This window comes from Pipra filicauda, unplaced genomic scaffold (assembly GCF_003945595.2).
Source record: "Pipra filicauda isolate LSUMZ 115617 unplaced genomic scaffold, ASM394559v2 scaffold217_size2002032_pilon, whole genome shotgun sequence".
Taxonomy (NCBI): domain Eukaryota; kingdom Metazoa; phylum Chordata; class Aves; order Passeriformes; family Pipridae; genus Pipra; species Pipra filicauda.
Window position 1 is genome coordinate 3691 of NW_024104329.1, and position 18857 is coordinate 22547.

At 40.7% G+C, this 18857-nt stretch overlaps 1 protein-coding gene across 1 annotated transcript in view; it reads right to left on the reverse strand.

Annotated features, from left to right (window-relative positions):
- Positions 1–2279: 2279 nt before the first annotated feature.
- LOC120323234 (serine/threonine-protein kinase BRSK2-like) overlaps positions 2280–18857 on the reverse strand; it is a gene marked incomplete at its 3' end in the record, with an annotated part of 220329 nt that continues 203751 nt past the window's right edge. Inside the window, exons 3-4 of the mRNA XM_039381195.1 lie at positions 15582–15667; positions 2280–2420 (exon numbers count right to left, since the gene is read on the reverse strand). Coding sequence (XP_039237129.1) covers positions 2280–2420; positions 15582–15667 — 227 coding nt within the window. The remainder of the gene's footprint in view (positions 2421–15581; positions 15668–18857) is intronic.

Sequence of the window (18857 nt, forward strand, 5' to 3'; positions counted from 1 at the left end):
GGGAGGTACAGGAAGAAGATGGGACAATGATATGGGGCTGGGGATAGCAGACCATCAATCTATTCTGCCAGTATGTCAGAAGCACACACATTTAGTCATTAACCAAAGCAGAAGCCTTCATTTTTCAACGTGGTCATAACTGGATAACCTGGCTGATGAGATGATTTGTCATTTCACTGCCCCATGACAGGACAAGGTCAGGCTTCATTGCTTAGGAAAGCACATTAACTTTTATACTCACACGCATGCACACATACGTATTTATGCATGCTCTGATTTTCTGATAACTGCCTAGAATACAACACAGAATCTAATATAACACAGACCACACGAGTCTCAGAGTGACCTGGAGGGAGAGCTTATGATTTACTGCTAACTTATTCAGAACTAGATGCTAGTCAAGTGGGAGTTAGCAAGGAGACAGGGGATTTACTTATTAGCAAGACTACTGCCCACAATCCAATATGCTTAACAGAGGAAAATGGATTCCTCAAGAGAGAAAGGCACTCTGCCTTGAAGATTTCACATATTGTTAAACCTGCAGAGATGCTTGCCTGTCTGTCTGACATGAGACTCACCATGATCCTCACTCAGTTTATTAAAGTCTCCCAGATCAAGAGGTATCCATCATAAGCCCAAAGGACTAGCATGTATGTGCATATATGCATTTTTTAGTACAAACTATCCCAATGGAGATTCAGATTTCTCCAGAATATTCATTTGGAAGAGTAAATAATTTCTCTTCAGTTGTACTTAAACATTTTCGAGTCTTCTTGGATTGGATTTCTAAGTATTAAGCCAACTAGGAAACAGAAACATGTACGTATGCAATCCAGCAGTGGTTACACTGCCCAGTGTACATAAAAAATAACAGCTCTGCAACCTACCAAGGTTGTATGCTGGTTCTAAAATGGTCAGGATCACTCAGTGCAGTTGATTAGTGGGGAGGAAAAATTGTGGAATTCATAGAATAGAACTGATCAGACATCTCTGCCAACAGAGTAAACTTAGATCTTCTAGTTAGGGCATGCAACCTGCTCTTGGCCTTTTTGGGAATTTCTCTGACTATTGTAACCCTGACTGTACCAGGTAGACATTGTCCTCAGGACCATCTCACCCAGATCTACCACCTTTGAACTGTCTCTTCTGCTAACAGTACACTTTTCTCAATATATCCTCAAGAAAGGCTCTTCTTTCCATTTAGAAATATGCTTTCTTTCTGATTACTATTTCCTGTTGAAATGAGTCAGAGATGATGGGGGAGGGCTAAAAAAGCAAGTTAAATATTTAAGCATCCATTTTTGCTGTAGCCTTTTATGCTGGGGCCATCTGGTTTGTGAGTTTTCAGCACAGAACTGGGGGTACAGAAAATCCCTGTAAGGCTGCTGAGAAGTAACCACACAGTGATTATGCAAATCCAGCTACTGCAATATCTATCTGTGGCCCTTGGCCTCCTGGAGTTGGGGATCTATGGCTGGCTGTGGCTATGGAGAAGCAGTCACGCAGACATAATGTAGATGTTCTCCCTCAGCCAATCTAAATGCAAGGAGATGCATTTATGAGAGCAAGGAACAGGCAGTTATGGGTCAGCAGCTATACAGAAACTCTTGTGCTCAGACTGATTACAACAACTTGATTTCAGTATAATTTAAATTACCTAAACTTGCTGGAGATGAAGGAGAAATCGGTCCAATTTAAAACACCACCTGATATCACAGGTTAAACCACACCCGATGGTTAAATAATATGATGGAATTAGAAAGTATAAGAAAATTCTTCCCTACTGGAAAGGAAATTAAAGGCAATGGTGACTCAAATGCCCAGAAGGGACTCAGTGAAGGTTGCCAAAAGCCAGCAGGTTTTCAAAAAATGAAGGAAGCCGTAAAATGACTTTGCTGTATTTGCAATTGTCCCAGGTTTCTTCAGGGATTCATTTTGATATAGTGTATATAATCTTAATTATTAGTAAGTGCCCCAAAAATTATGGAAATGAAACTGTTTTTCTTTGGTAGTTTTGGTTTTTCTGTTTAAAGCATTACCTGTGAACGAATTCTCCTCCAGTGAAAAATGACAGACAATCTTCTCCATGACAAGTCCATCTGTGACTGGTACATTGTCTCATAGATGGTCAAGAATTAAAAAATACATCATTATTTTACCCAATGCTTTTAGAGCTTTACAACATCAGTAATTTATCAGAAAGTAAAAATATCAAGGTAAGATCCCTTTATTATGTGCTTTATGTAACAGGTAACTCCTGTGGAAATGGCTGTACTCACCATATTGAATGACTATGGCAGAAGTCTAAAGCAGAGATGATTTGTCGGAAGAACTTCCTGGCTTCTTTTGGTGTCAGTCTTCCCTTTTTTACGAGATAGTCGAAGAGCTCCCCACCTGACACATGTTCTAGCACCAAATACCTAGAAAATAATAAAGCCAGGATTTTCTAAGTACGTGATCATATCAACCCCTTCACAGTCACGCAGTTGTACACAAACACTTCCATTTATGGTCAAGGAGATCAACGCTTCTACATAGTGGTCAAGGAGAACACTTCCAGAAATAACAGCGGAGGAGAATCAGAATTTTAAAATCAGGAGCGATTAGTATTTTTAACAGGGGTCCTGCAAACTTCAGACCTGACACTGTTGGATTCAGCATCTAATATCATAGTGAGAGAGAATCAAGAAGCAGAAAGTTACTCAAAAGACCGGAGGGGAAGAAGAGAATAATCAGGAATAAGGTTCCACAGCAGCTCTTCAAGTTACAGTGGAGTAAGACCGTGTACCAGGAAGCCTCAGGTCCTTTAACCAAGCTGACAGTTCTTTCATAAAACAGCTGTAGCAAAGCTTCACTCAGAAAGAATCAGACAGATGTCAACAAATTAGAGCAAATTAAAAAAAAGGTGAACCATGTAAATTATGGAAAAAAAAACCCCAACATGTGTGTAGCCTACATAAAAGATTCAGATTTTGCTGCTGAACACCAGTTATTTGCTGGAGTAGCTTCCTGTCCTTGCAACTCACATGTGAAAAATGTGACACTGAGTGACTAAACACGGCACGAAGGGGGCCTAAGAGCGATAGAGGAAATTCCAGGCCTCATATTGCACTCCTGGTAGTCATAGAGCAAAAAGTAAAACCTTCTGCAAGGAAAGAACTTGCCATAGGTGGACCATCTTGTTGTAACTTGGGGAAATGAAAGGCAGCCAAGCAGAGGAAAACAGTATAAATCTCTGGAAATGTTGCCGAATAGTGGGAATGAAACAGTTTTCCAGGAAAGTGGCAGGAACGCCATCAACAGAACCACTTAAAAACAAACCAGATATAATATGGACTAAGAAAGAGGATTGCTTGAAATCTCCATAAACTTTTTCCATCTCCATTATGATTTTGGGGCCTAGCATCTCCTTGCTTTTTTTGCTTCGCACATGCTATTTTAATACAGAATGAAGAAATTACAGAGTGAGATAATTTACCCAGAATCTGAAATAACAAGTATAAACATCAGTGTAAAGCATCAAGGTACAGGTGAACAGTGGATTCGCACCTTTGGCAATTTGTTTGCAAGACATCACCAGAAAACTTGCAAACAAGAATTAGTTATTTTTCCAAGTTTTGAATGTACTGCTCAGTCCCTGCCTCCCAACAGCACAGCAGACCAGGCTGAACTGTACGTGCACTATGATCCATCAATCCTGCTTTACAGTAGGATAGTTTTACTACCAGCATTAATTCACTTCTTCAAATTTGAGTGGACAATGAAAAATAATTAATCCAGAATACTGTCTTTTCTGTACCTCAAGCAGCATAACCTCCAAGGAAATTTCTGAATTTGAAATGGAAAGTGAAGAAGACTGTTATCAATTTGGAGTCTTAATTATTACTGTTTTCAATGCTTCCAAAAATATAGGACAGAAGAAGGACTAAAAGCAGTTCTGAGGAAAGTAAAACTGCCTTAATGATAATGGTATTAGCCTTGAAGTTGCAAAAGTGGAACCTGAGCTCCTGGTTAATCATCAGCTCCTGAGCAACTTCCATGTGTCAGTTCTCACCTAATATATGGAGAAAGCACTTCCCTGACTTACAGAAATAAAGCAAAGTCTGCAGTAAGACAGACATTAATACTGTCTTCCAGTTAAATATGTACTAAAAAAGCACAAAAAGTGGACAACAAAATGAAATTATAAACTTCAGGGAATTTTTTATTTTCTGCAATTTTATCAAAATAGAAACATTTACAAGAAATATGGTAATACTGAATTTTCCCCCTTTCATTAAAATGAGTAAAAAAAGAAAAATCTTAACTTGAAAATCACATTTGGAATATCTGGCTTATTTTCTCTCAAAGACAGATGAGTAGTTACTAGACTGTTTACTGAGTACACCTTGGTAACTTGGAGATCACTGTGTATTCACATTACATTTTTTGAGTAAGTCATTGAAATGCTCAGAAGAAAGCTGATATGCAGTAACCAGAGGCACTGGGGTATCCACATGGTCAAGTCCCAGTCCTTGCTGTCTAAGCCTTGGCTAGGAGACAATCTGATAAGAGGGTTTGCTATATAATTCATTCTCTGTCTCACATTAGAGACAGATGTGGCTAACTATCCAATATGGCAGACTCAAGCCTGGCACAGAATCAATCCTAAGATTCCTCTTGACAGCTCCCTCTCTCACTGTGCCCAGCAGAAGCTGGATACCAGCAGTGCATCTTGCCCCCAAAATTCAAATTGCTAGCTGCTTTCCTTTTCTGGGACGTATATTACAAAGATGATTGCAGTTACAGGCATATAGAACACCCTCCACACTGCTTTCAAATGTGCAGTTTTGGAAAATTACAGACCCAGCATTTCTGTCACCCACAGCAGGAACTGCAAAGCAATTTATTTTCATCAACTTCATCTTATTAAAAACACTCAACAAAAATGCACTGACATGTTGTATGAAAAATAAAACAAATTGAAAGACAGGGAGCATTTACAAGGTTATTCATTTTTTGCTTGCCACCTAGAAGCACTAGATATAATAATGGAAATGAACAGGGGAGAGCATTTGAAAAAGATTTGTGCCTATGACAACTCGAGGGACACAGAGAAGCACAGCGACGATGTATTCTGATCTGACAAAGCCCCCAACGTGACATGAGTGAGAAGGACGACAAACACATTCCCCAGTGGATGAGCGCAAGATATAAATGCTGCAGGAATCACTCCACAAGTACTACGTGGCTATGTTGCAGCTAGGATTCCTGAGTTCAGATTTGCAGCTGGTCACCCGCCAACCCTGTTCCCGCTAGTATGACATGGGTTTTTTAGGATAGCCCCCAACTAGGAGATTTTCCATTAAACAAGGGCATAATTCAGCACCTGCCTCCATCTCTGTGCAAGCCAATGTTCTGCTGGCACAATTCATGGCACAGTAGTAGTAGTACACTTGTTATTTCCAAACAGGACAGTAAGAGGGGTTTAAACATTTCCAAGTGTTGCACCGGTTCTATCACTGCACAGCTTACACAAACCCCACTAAGTGCTGTATATCTGTATGTATCCATCTGTGTATGTGTGAGTGTGCCTAAGTGACTCCACAGAAGAAGAGAATAAACACTCTGAAAAGCCAAACAGAAAAAGCAAGGGAAAGAACATTATTCCAGAGGCTGGAAAATAAGGCATACAGACATTACATCTTTCCTGAATCCATGGCACAGAAAAGAATCCAGATCTCCTGAGCTCACATCAGTGTCTAAAATCCTTTACTTTAGCAAAGTGCTATAGGATTGGAAGTATGCCAATGCCAGCTCTTGGAAGATCTAGGAGAAGGTAAATAACACGTAGCCTCTAGGGGTGAAAAACACTAAGAAGCATTTTCCCGAGTTTTCTTTCCCTTTTATCTTCCCCAGATATGACAGGTTCTCATTTCACTATAGTACTACTTTTCCCATTTATTCTAAGCAAGCAAGCAAATTCTAAAAATCCTGGAACAGTAACCAGAACTACTCTCCTATTACATTTAGAGATGAAAAGCAACTTATTGGTGAATGAAGCTTTTATTTTTTTTTTTTTTAATCCTATCTATGTAAGATTGACAGCATCAGTCCTCCCATTGTGAAAACATACGAAAACCCACTCTGTAAGAGCCATTGCAAGGAGGTTCAAGGAAAGGAAAGACCCAGCCTCTGGCTGGCGGCATGCACACTACATGCTGGGATAATACAGAGAGGACCTATATTAGGACAAATGATGCTGTAAAAGCACTTAGGTCTCACATGTTGGATGCTCTGGACTCACACCAGCTCTTCTAATCCTTGCATTTCACATGAGAGAAGCAAGTATTAACAAGCATTAACCTCCTGTTCTTTACTGATAGGGAACTGTGAAGCAAAGTGACTTGTCCGGGGTTACAGTCGCCCAGTATCAGAGCTGAGATTAGCAGCTGTGGTCCCTTGTGCCTTCTACTCCATGCTGTACCCACCACCAATTTCCTCTCTGCTTGCTACGACACTGGAAAAGCCAGAAAACATCAGGGTTCTGCACTCAATATGAAACCAAGTGCATGCTAAAAATAAATTCTCGATTACTTTTCCTCACTAGATATATTCTTTATGAGGTCGCAAATATTTTCACAGGCCACAGCTTCCTTTCATAAAGACACCAAGGTCCACGTCTTGTATTAGTATCTTATGTCCCTGCTACAAGCCAAGACATGAAACTAAAAATCTCCGATTAAGTTTCAGAGCCTGAAGGAGACAAGACTTTGGTCTTTAAAAACAAAGAAGCTGAATACTAAATACAAGAATAATTTTGTTGATTGGAGAGGAACAGAGAGATTGCATCCAGCAGCATTCTATCTATTCCCTTTGTCATTTCTCCATCTGCATCCCATCATTACCACCTCCTCAATGAAAGATTCTGAATTCCTAACCTCAAATGACCCACTACATATCATATCAGAGATATGCACGCAGTTTATAAAAGCAAGTTTAGAATAATCCTAGGCTCTTTTGTTTCTTTTTAGTTCATTCCATTTACTCTTTCAGAAACCAAAACAGTAAAGAAGACTTTTAGGGTGGGTGTTAACTTTGACTCAGGCTTTCTTTTCTTCAGGTCTCTATACCTTGGCTGTACTGGTATCTTTTATATGTTTTCTTTATTATACCTCTAAGGTTTTTCCTATCCATCCAGATAGATAAACTTTCATGTCTAATTTTAGCTAGATATCTTGTATCTGAATTAATTCATCATTATATCTTTGATAAACACATTCTGGTGATACAAAATAGATATCAGACCATCACAGAAATATCATTTTCTTAGCCACTTTGACCACTCCTTCCATGCCTCCATCATCCTCCTTTTTTTATACTTCATCTAACATGAACTAGCTTCCTTCATTTCTTGTAGGCCCTTCTGTAAGCAATTTAGAATCTCTTCCTTGGCCTTTGTGGTTGAGTTCTGTCCCTGACCAGCCTTCAAAGCCAAGTTCTATCATCCACTTCTCAAATATGCAGGCAAACAATTCTGTGCTCTCATAACATTCCCTCGACACTTGGAAGAGGATCACTGTTAATGACAGAGCTACATCATTGTTTTTCTTCAGCTCCTTCCTGAAGACTGTTCTATGCTGTGATGTTTGACAGCAGCTTGGACTTCCCCTTCAAAACAGCTGATTTGTGTTTTGGATTGTAAGCTGGATTTGTCCCATTCTTGTCCAGTGCCAGCACAGCAAGGACTTCTCAATGAGCAGTACTGTTGCTCTACACTATTATGAAGACATCACTTAAAACAGCAAAAAAGACACTTTTTGTTATTATTTTTCCTTTCCACCTGGTGGACTATGCTACAACTTGTTAAAAGGTACCTTTGCCCAAGCCCTAGGGAGCTTTAAAGAATAAGTCACAGAGCCCTCACTGAGGCAAGGCAGCTACATGCTACCTACAAATCAGAACTGTAACTAAAGGAACGGGCTGGCTCTGAGCAATGCCTGGAAAAATGCTGTTAAAGAAAGACTAACTGGTACAGAGAACACCAGGACCATGCACTACCAGATATTCCTGGCAAAATAACACACACACCAGATCTGTAAAGAATGAAAAGCTGTCTCTTAGCCATTAGCAAAAATGGTGTTAAATACTAAAATTCTTGCCAGATGGATTGCCGGAAGCAGCCCATCACTGTGTGGGTAAGCAGCTCTTGTTTTCTCAGGACAATTTACAAGACATTCACAGCTACAACAATTAGGTCCTCTGGGGCAATACAAACGTATTTATTATCATAAAAGTGTTAAATGGAGAGAGATCTCTAGATGAAAGCTCATGTTGAAACACAAACTATTATAGGTAAGCATTATAAATACAACAAAAGACAGACTACCAAGAAACATTCTCTGATGCTCTTGAAACGGTAGCCAATTCACAGAGCTTCTTGTTTTGGTCAGGCAAGAGAAGGTTTATTTATGAGTGCTTGCAATTAGGGGTGTAGTGGGGAACCAGTTAATAATTTATTTTTTATTAAATGGTGTGACATTTACATATAATGCACAACCTTGCTTAAACCTAAACAAGTAGGTTCTTCTTCATAAGTCTGAATGTACCACTGGGTACCATCACGCACCACTGGGTGATGTCCTAGAACTCTTACTGTGCCAGAATTAGATTAGATATTCATTTGGCACTAGCTAGTTTTTAAGATGCACAACTTCAGGTGTGCACTCCAGCAAGATGTAAAACCCAGATGTAGTTATACAGAAAGACACACACACAAATACATAAAAACCACCGGCAGAATCCCTGTTTGCTTCCTCTGCACTCAAGAGTTTAGCATTTTGTGACGCCTATGGGTAAGACATACGATAAAATGACCACGCCTGCCGAGAAGCTCACTACATTTCAAAGCTCTGGTGCATCAGCAAGGGATCTATTGGAAATAGCAGACTGACAAAGAAAAGCCTCTAGAAGAAAAAAAACCTGGTGATTCCTCTTCCATGCTACCACCCTACTTGTAAAATGTCCTTCCATACAAATATATATGACTGAACATATGCGTAACACAGAAGAGGTTAAAAGTTGCCCAGCCCAGGCTGACACGCTCTGTAGTTCTTTGACAGCTTTTTCTCTGCACTGTTTTCTATTGATTAAATAACCTCTATCAGATATTAAGCCCCTTGTTATTGGCACAGTCTATAAATTATTCAGAAGTTATATAAATTCTTATGGCGGGCATGAATTTTTAAACCCTAATTTGGCACTGGGCCACAAGCTCTATGTTTTTTTATTTTTTTTTCCTTGCCTGCAAGAAAATGTGCATGCATTATATTTCTTTTTTTCTAAAAGACAATTTTAACTCTAGTTTCCATGTTTGAATGGAGATTATATTTGATTGTTCATTACATTTGGGCATGAACAGGTTGTGGCTTTTGGGGAAAAGAGGTAGTAGAAGACTACACAGTTGCATTCTGTATCTTTGATTTGTTTGGGTTGAAAAGTGTTTTGAGTAGCGCCTTCACGGTGTGTAGTCATGTACGCCAAAGTACTGCAGCAGCCATCCTATCTGGCACATGATATGGAATGGATCTAGCCAAAGGGATCCTCAGCACAGGTCGGGAAGAGCTGAGACAACACCCATCAGGTCACTGCTGCAATTCTGCTAGTGACCGTATACTTTGGAGTTTTCTTCTTCAGAGCTAAGTGGCCTTTGCTGTAACAACTAGGGCCCAGAGACACATAACTCTGCCTACCAAATTCTAAAAGAGAAGTTAGGCATTTGAATACACTGTTATTCTCAAGTTCCATCTCCCGTTGCTCATGTCACATGGGCCTGTTTTCTCCCAAGCCCAGCCATCATGGCCTAGAAGGTATCCAAGCCCATCAGGCAGTGAGCAGAAGATAAAGTCAGGCTTTTGGGTAGAGCTTATTAAGACTGCATTGCATAGGGTGCAGCATTAATCATCACCACCACCCCTGTGCAAGCCAGGCTGGCATTCCTCCTGCAAATGCTGACACCTGCCCTTGTTGCAGCACCTGCTCCCCTTCCTGGCTTCTATCCAGCTCCTTGTCCAGCCCACCCTGAACTCAAAACTTCACATGCGCTGGCTCCACTCCTACTGCTGACTGGCTTTCCTTTGACTACACATGCTTGTAGTTCCAGACAGTACTAAAACATGTCAAGAGCACAAGACAAGGGGTCAAAGTAGCTGGTTACTAATATTTCTCTTTGTTCTAATGAAGGCTCAGATAGAATGCCATTTTGCCTTCCAATCCTGCTTTGTTTTCTTCCCCTGTATTCACAGCACCTGACACCCCACAGCCTGACCACCAAGAAGCATACCTACCACAAAATTTATTTTCAGTGCTGGACCCTTGGTTCCACTCCAACTTTCTGAACCCTCATTCTGCCTTTAGATAGGTTTCCCTGCAGATTGATTGAATGTCAAAGTCTTTGCCTACCACTTACAGAAGAACACATAGTGCCTCTTTTTTCCTCTTTCTTGCATCCTCTGGCACCTCACAATTAGTTCAACAAAAATAAACAGAATTACAGGAAAACCCTGCAGGAAAGGACTGGCAGCACAAAGGCCTCTGCGGACACCACCAGAGTTGTACGTCTTCAACTCCTGCTGTCAGCTGATCTTGTATAAGCCAGAAACTTAAGTTGTGTGTAGGTAGGAGGACGTTTTAATTTTGTTATCTGGCTCATTGTGATGCACCTTCACCTCTGTAATCAGGAGGTGGTGTGTTGTGTACACTGCAGTGAGGCTTGGGCCCTTGCCCAGTGATAGCATTGTACTACTGAATGATGAGAAAGGTACTTCTACTTGGAGAAGGTGCTGATGAATGCATGGCACACTTCAGAGAACAATAGCCTGGCATCCACTCCTTCTCTCAAAACAGATTCTTGCTTAATGCTGATCAAGCTGGACAAGATAGAGATTTAAAATAAACGCTGCCAAAAAATTTGAAAATTTGAAATCTTAAATGTGAAGATTTCGAAATTAATCAGTATAAATCTACACACAAATATCTGTATGCACCCAGAAACAGAAATGTACAGATATATATATAGCTAGATAGAGATATAGATATATAAACATGGATGGAAAGGCAATAGAGAAATATCAGTATAAACATCCGAAAGAAAACATGGAGTGGTCCTAGTATGTTATTTTTCTATTTTATTTCTGCTCCCCACCAACCCCCTGGCAATTTAAACTAAATAGCTAATCAAATGAGTTCAAAACAGATAATGCCACCTCTGTTGGGGGTTCTGCAATAGAACTGTATCAGTTAGCTTTATCCCCTCTGGAACGGCAAGTTCCATCTACTGTGGACTGTACGATAGCACTTAGTTTGCTATGCTAACAGCTCCTCCAACAGTGGGACAATTGCTTTTCTATGATCAAAACAAAAGCTAACTGTACTGCATAAAACACAGTAAATGAAATGCAGTAAATATATGTAACAGATTTAAGAATAAAGCATAAGATTTCTTCCTAGAAAACATCCGAGCCAGTCCTTTCATGAAGGACTGGGCTTTGCATGTTTCCTCTTCTTTAATCCTCAACAAGTCTGCTAATGAGAATCTCCTGCTCATTCACAGTGGTAGTGCTGCTAACAGTGTACGAACTCCACCTTCCTCTCCAGTCGCTACACAAACACTGTGTAGGGTCAGTTCAGGAAAGACCTTTTCTATACACAGCACAGAGAAAATAGGACCATCACCCAGGTTCACACAGTTCATATGCAATGCAGAAACCGCGTGACCAAAGGAGTGTGTCCCCTCTGATGACAGGCATTACAGAACACACAGAAACTTTGTTACTGACTTGCTCAGTCCCTTAGTTCATTAGTACATGCCCCATTCCTGGAAGTGTCCAAGGTCAGGTTGGATAGGGCTCTGAGCAACCTGATCTAATCAAAGGTGTCCCTGCCCATGGCAGGCAGGTTGGAACTAGATGATTTAAGGTCCCTTCCAAACAAACCCGTTCTGTGATGATTCCATGATTTACATTACCCTAAAATTCCTGACTATCTGAACTTCATTACTCAAAATGACTGGTACACACAGAAATTTTGGTAGCTCACTGATCATGTCCTGTACCAGGCCACTTTGACTCATTTTTGATATTTAAAATTGGAGGATGATCCCCCTTCCTGGATGTTTTGTCTATTAACATTATATGATGGGAGAGAGGGAGGCATTAATCGTCTATGGCTATTTCTAAATTATCTATTACTGTGGACTCCCAACCTTGCTTGAAGGCCATCAGCTTCATCGTACAACAAACACAAAATAACCCACCTGTCAGTAATACTGCTCGTTTAGCCAACAAAATGTATATCTGAGGTGGTATATCAGCACACTTACAGAGAGCCTCAGTGCAACCATGTTTTCCCCCATGCTCCTAGATCTATAGTCCACAGTCTTACTAAATAAGATAACTCAAAATGCTGGATAAAGAGCATTTAGAGCATTAAATCTTAGATCTCATAGCTTTCTCCATCTCTCCAACCATCTTGGCAAAAAGAACCCGACTAAAACAAACAGAGAAAGACTGCTTGGCTAACACACATATGCTACCAGATTTTTATTATTATTTTTTAAAACTCATTTTCAGTGTTAAATAAACTGTGGAAAAAGGATTTGATTCATGGTTGCATTAGGAATCTACTCAACCAAAGCCCCTTGTCACAAATTAAATCATAAACTAAAAGTCAAACATGATTTGTGAAATTAACATTTATCGAGGAAATACTCCCCAGCGCTGCATTGTGATTAGTCTCTGGCTTCTGAAATATCACCCATAATTCATGAGCTCCTCTGAAACCATGCCACTGCTGTTACTGCTGAGATGGCATGCATGATGGAAAGGTGCTGCCACCACCAGAGAGCAATCCCTTTTTTGATGCTGGTGATAACCAGAGGTCACCATGTCTATTACTTGGGAAAGTACATGCACACACACTTCTCGGCCCCCACACACTTGTAATACCTCACCCCTCCATAGGCACTCTCTTCCACGTCTCAGATTTATCCAAGGCCACAGCTGTTTCTAATTCTGAACATGGAAGCTTGGCAGGAGCTCTGCATTGTGCCCTTTCTTTAAAATAGTGACTAATAAAAAATGAAACATAATTAACAGTCATTGCTTCTTTCAGAATCAGTGTCTTTCAGCAGAGGGTGCCTTTTCAGGGGGATTCAGACAGCTTAATCTTACAGGCAAAGGAGCTACAGCACAACGCAGACTTAGTGATTGTTAAAGGCTAAATGGTCACTGGGAAAGCATGCTTTGGAGCCCAACATTTTTAGAAGCCAGGATATCCAGATACAGCTTAAAGATATGGGATGCTTTTCTTTTCAAGGTGATCTTCATCAGGAAGATATTTTCCTGCCAAGAAATGCAATATTTTTTTGGAAATAATGGTGTAACACCATCCCCACTGCTCTGAGCACTAGATATCTTTCACAAGGAGTAGAACAGCCCCCAAGTCTTTTGGAGTAAAGAAGAATAGGTCAGTTCAGCTGCTGGCTGCACAGGCATCTAGAGCATTAATAAAGCTTCAGCAGCTTTAAAACACATCCCCTCATGGCCCTTCTCCTGCATGTATTCATACATTGTCACTGCTGCTAAAGTATACCACACCTATCTGGAACACATCGGCTCTACGCTATGTTTATGTTAAGTGTGTGCATACCTAGGATTACACAACATAGAAACAAATAAAGATCACAAAGAGGAATATTTTCTCTATCTTAATCAAAAGAAAGCCTTGGGCCTCATCCTACCCCCCCCGTTAAACCAGAATACAGAGGAATGTACTTTCACCAACGGTGCCTCTCTTTTCAGGATTAAAGGCAAACTTACTCCCTGTAAAGCCTGATATTCCACTGCTACCCTTCTGCACACAGAAAAGGCTGTGTTAGATCTGTGCCTCTGTCCTCAGCTGGGGTAAACTGGGCTTCATGGAGCCATGACCACTTATGCCACTGAGGACAGAGCACTGAGCATGCAGCTCTGAGAACACCTGAGCCAGCTTCCACCCAGTGCCTGCACAAGCTCTTTCTGGCAACTGCATTTCACTGTGGATGGCAGGCTCTGCCCCAAAGGAGTGTGGGGAATACAAAAGAAATTACTGCCTGCTCTACTAAGCTAACCCTTAGGCAAAGAGGTCTCACTTCTCAGAACAGGAATTCATTGCTCCAGTAACAAGACTGGCTGAATAGTCCATAAGGGACTGTTACTTCCATTCAACACACTTTCTTTAGATAAACAGTCATTCCCTTCTTGTGTTGTGACATTAAAAAGAAGTCACCAATGGATAGTGGCTTTTAAAAACTGTTTAACCTTCCTTTAACCACTCTCTTCTACTTGTAATAACCTGTTAAAAAGCTGAAAATAACACTAAGTTCCCTACTGGGTCACCATTTCCCATTTGGAGAACATTGATTTTTTTTCCTGTTGCACCAAGATTAATGTGGCCTGTTTGTTTGACAACAGATCCAACATATCTAGTGCCCTAAATCAAGCTAAAATGCTTGTCTGTGGACAACATCCCTGTCTAGCACTGGTAATGATCTGGGGAGAAAAAAATCTTAAAAAAAAAAAGCTTTGCTACATAACTGTTACTACTGAACCATCAGGAGATTTCACTGGCCCTTAAAACCCAAAACTGTTATTGATGGGGAAAATTTAAAACACTTTTAATGAGAGTTGAGGGCTTCAGTGAAAACTGTTAGGCAAAGGAGGTTATCCAAATTATACACTGTAAGACTATTACAGCTTTGATTCAAAATGGTTCCAGATCTTACACGTACAAACCATTCTCCTCTTTTGCTGTTTGATAGAAAATATTGGTTTGTCCTCTCTCCTCAATTTTAAGTAAAAAAAGAAACAGCATATAAGTAAAGGCTCACTCCAAAGAAGACACTGAGGTGCTGGAGCACGTCCACAGAGGGACAACAGAGCTGATGAAGGGTCTGGAGCACAAGTCTTATGAGAAGTGGCTGAGGGAGCTGGGGCTGTTTAGCCTGGAGAGGAGGATGCTCAAGGGGTGACCTTATCACTCCCTACAACTACCTGAAAGGAGGCTGTAGACAGGTTGGTCTCTTGTCCCAGTTAACAAGTGACAGGATGAGGGGAAATGGCCTTAAGTTGCAACCAAGGGAGGTTTGGATTGGATATCAGGAAAAATTTCTTCACTGAAAGAATGGTCAGGCATTGAAACAGGCTGTCCAGGGAAATGGTGGAATCACCATCCCTGGAAATGTTCAAAAAACATGTGGACCTGGCACCCAGGGACGTGGTTTAGTGGTGAGTATGGTGGCACCAGGTTAATGGTTGGATGATGATGTTAGATATATTTTCCAATCTTAATGATTCTATGAAAGTACAGAGAAAATGAGAAAAAACAGGGAAATAATGAGTGTTCATTCCTCATCCAAGTAGCAAATATCACACAGACACCAGCAGAGGGTGAAAACACACCTGTTCCATTCTTCCAGAAATGTTACCAAGTTCCAAACCCCTGATCTCCCTCCCTTCCTTCCTCCTTCCCTTCCCCTTTCTCTGGCAAAAGCCAGTAATACCTACAAATATTTTTTATTTTCGTAAACATCATGCAGCTTTAAAACGTGGGGATGTTCTATCAACTTCAGGATGGCTATTTCCCGCTCCACCTGGAAGAAAGAAAAAGAAACAGAGAAGGTTAGAAGCTTGGTCTCAGAATACATTAGATATCATCACACATTTTCTTCTCATTTATTCATTTTCCACTCCTCTTTATACGCAGTGGATATGGAAAATTGTAACAATGCATCTTATTTAGCACTCACGTAACTTAAGAAAAATTCAATTTATTCAGTCTCAGCACTCCCTGCCCTGCAGAACAGAAAACCAGCAAAATTTCAAGGTTGAAGGAAAAGTCCCAAATCTACAACAGAAAATTAGCTGTGGGAGTTAAATGAGCATTCAAGGTTGCTCCTGCCTCACAATCCAAAGCCAATGACATATTCTCAAAGCACAGAAACTCTCAAGATGTCATGTAGGGCTCTCCTGATCTTCCACAGCCATGCTGCACTATGTATTGCATACTCAACTAATATACCCATCCTGAAGAACTTGCCATGTATGCAGGGGAGGAGACAAACAGGAATGTGAATTTATAGCTGCAGAACTGAGACACAGAAAGGGAAAGAAATATAAGAAGTGACATAAGAAGTACAAGGCACAACAAGAAATTAAGCCAGATTACTGGAGATGCCAGTGTTCAGAGCCTTAAGCGTAAGACTGTACTTTCTCTTAATTCCCAGTCTGTCCAAGTATGGCTACTTCTAAGAGCATGTCTTCAACACAGAGTTAACAAGTTGTGACTAAGTCCTTGTAATTAGTGCAAGCCTTGTTCTCACCCAAAATTCCTATTGTGACTGCTAAAGGTATTCTTTAGAGATGGAGTCAGTGCAATTCCGAAGCTCCTGGTAAAATTGCTCTGCTGCTCGAAACCACTGTAACCACTCTGATTTGACCTAGGCTGAGTTGAAGGGAGTTAATGTAGCACTGCAGAGACCTCAGATAAGTGAAATAAACTCTGCAACAACACAGTCGAGCACAACAAATTTCTAGGAATCCACAAAGGCAGGGATAAGACCTAAAGAAGCAAACAAAGATAACTAGGTAGGGTTTTTTCCAGTCCTTCAAATAACAGATTGCCCTGGAGCTGCTATATTAACAAACAAAACACAAGCAAACTACAAAACCATTCCTTACTATCTTCCTTGCAGGGATCAGACGAGTAATTAGGAACTTGCCCCAGTACACCTTTAGTTCTCGATGTCCTTTAACTTCCTGAGAGAACATCCTCTGCTATAAGCCTGAACAAAGACTTTACCTGAATGTCAGTAAGATACTCTGCAGGAAATTAGAAAAGTGGTAGTTTTCAGCACTGTGCAGAGGAGGAGGATTTCCCAGCATGCTGGTTATCACCCCAGATCTCTCTTCCTCTACAGCACCACATAAAACCAGCAGAAGCAACTCTTGCACTACATCATCCTTAGCCTTCCTCACGTATCAGGATGGAGGAAAGGCTATTTGTACATGTGCCAATCTAAGTCTTTCAAAGATACTTATCCCCCCTCTGCAGAGTCAAAAGTCATCTGAGAGATCCACTTCCACACTTGGGATCTCTGGAAATAACTCCTTCAGAGAAGTGGGGAATGCATTTAAACACGTACGCACACAGTTCAGCACTGCCAGAACTGCTATGAATTCAGTGATACACAGTACTTGACAGTGACAGCTCTGTAGGCGTTAACTTACTCATGACCAGCACTTTGATGAAAGCCACTTATAAAAACAGGAAACAAAAGTCGGGTAGATTTCAACTGTACAGCTATTCCAACAGAAACCCAGGGAGTAGCTAGTTTATTCCATTTTTGTCTCCTCTTCAAAAAGACCTGTTAGTCTTCTCTCTTACAAGATAATGCACTGTTATTTGCACGGGGCTTGTTCAACATTATAACTGATAAAAGTTGGATTTGCTTCAAAAATGAGGAAAAACAAAACAGAAGGAGCACCCACTCCCATAATATTCTTCCAAAAGTACTGAGGTTTACCATTAGCAACATGTACTGCAGCTGCTCAGAAACTGGAACTCCAACAAAATTCCCTTTGGATGGGGAAGACCAGGTATTTCATGGGGAATGTGACCATTGCATTAGCTATGAAAAGGATCATCCAACCATGTTCTCCCTCCTGGAGGATATCCTGCCTAGGTAAGATAAAATTCCATTCGATGGGCTGTCTAACTGCATTGGTGACTCACTTCTGAAAAACTTCTTGGTTGGTTCACTGGCAACATAAGTTCACACCAAGTGAGTGATGGATGGCAGCATCCAGTCAGGGTCCTTGCTTGGTTACTGTCCTAAAGCATGAGAACAGGCAGTGACTTATGACTACCACTTGGACGAGGGGATTCAGCTACAGCACTGCATGGCCTATGTTCAATAACAGACAATCAGAGTAGAAAGGGAATATCTACTTACTACCTACAGATTCACTCTAGAAACCAATTAAAAAAGAAATAACCTGAGTTTCTTTACTTTCATCATTTTAAGTGTGCGAGTGTGAAAAGGTCTGTGCATATTTTTCACTTCTTGGGAACTAAATCCTGAGAGGAAATACAGTTTTGGAGGTCTTGATTTCAACCTCAGGGAGGTAGGAAGTATCTATCTTGATGTGCCTGGCAGCATTTCACTGCAGTGTATTCAGTTCAGTGGTGTGTTGCATCACTCTGGCGCAGGCAGCAGTCAGCTTTCCTCAGTCTGCTACCTCTTCTATCTGTAAACCAAGGACAAAACTAATCTACTCATCTCAAGTAAGACTTTGTATAATCCTTCAGTGGAAGGAAGGGCATTTATGAAGGAAAAGTGTCATTACTGTACTTCTTGTAGTCCAGGACTTTACCCCAGGTAGAGGCACAAGATAGTAACGCTTGTAATTACTTTAAGATCTAGAGATTCCCAGCTCTCTAAACAGCAATCTGGTAAAGATCATCCTCAAAAATCTTATAGCAGTGTTCTGTCTCTTTTCCCTTTGAAAGAAAAACAACAGTTCACAGAAATATGCAACAAACCACCTTCTCAAAATTACTACTGCAAGTCACTACTGATGGGTGACTCTCCCGGATCTTGTTCATTTTTCATATCCCCACAGAGAAGCCAGAAATTGATATGGCTGGACATGGACTGTAGATCTCAATAGTGATGTCACCGATGCATGGCTCAGGAGGATCTAGCAGCCATCATGTCATTAGGAAAGGACAGGTATCTAAACTCACTGGCAAAATAAGAGACGCCAGAAATAGCAGCTTTG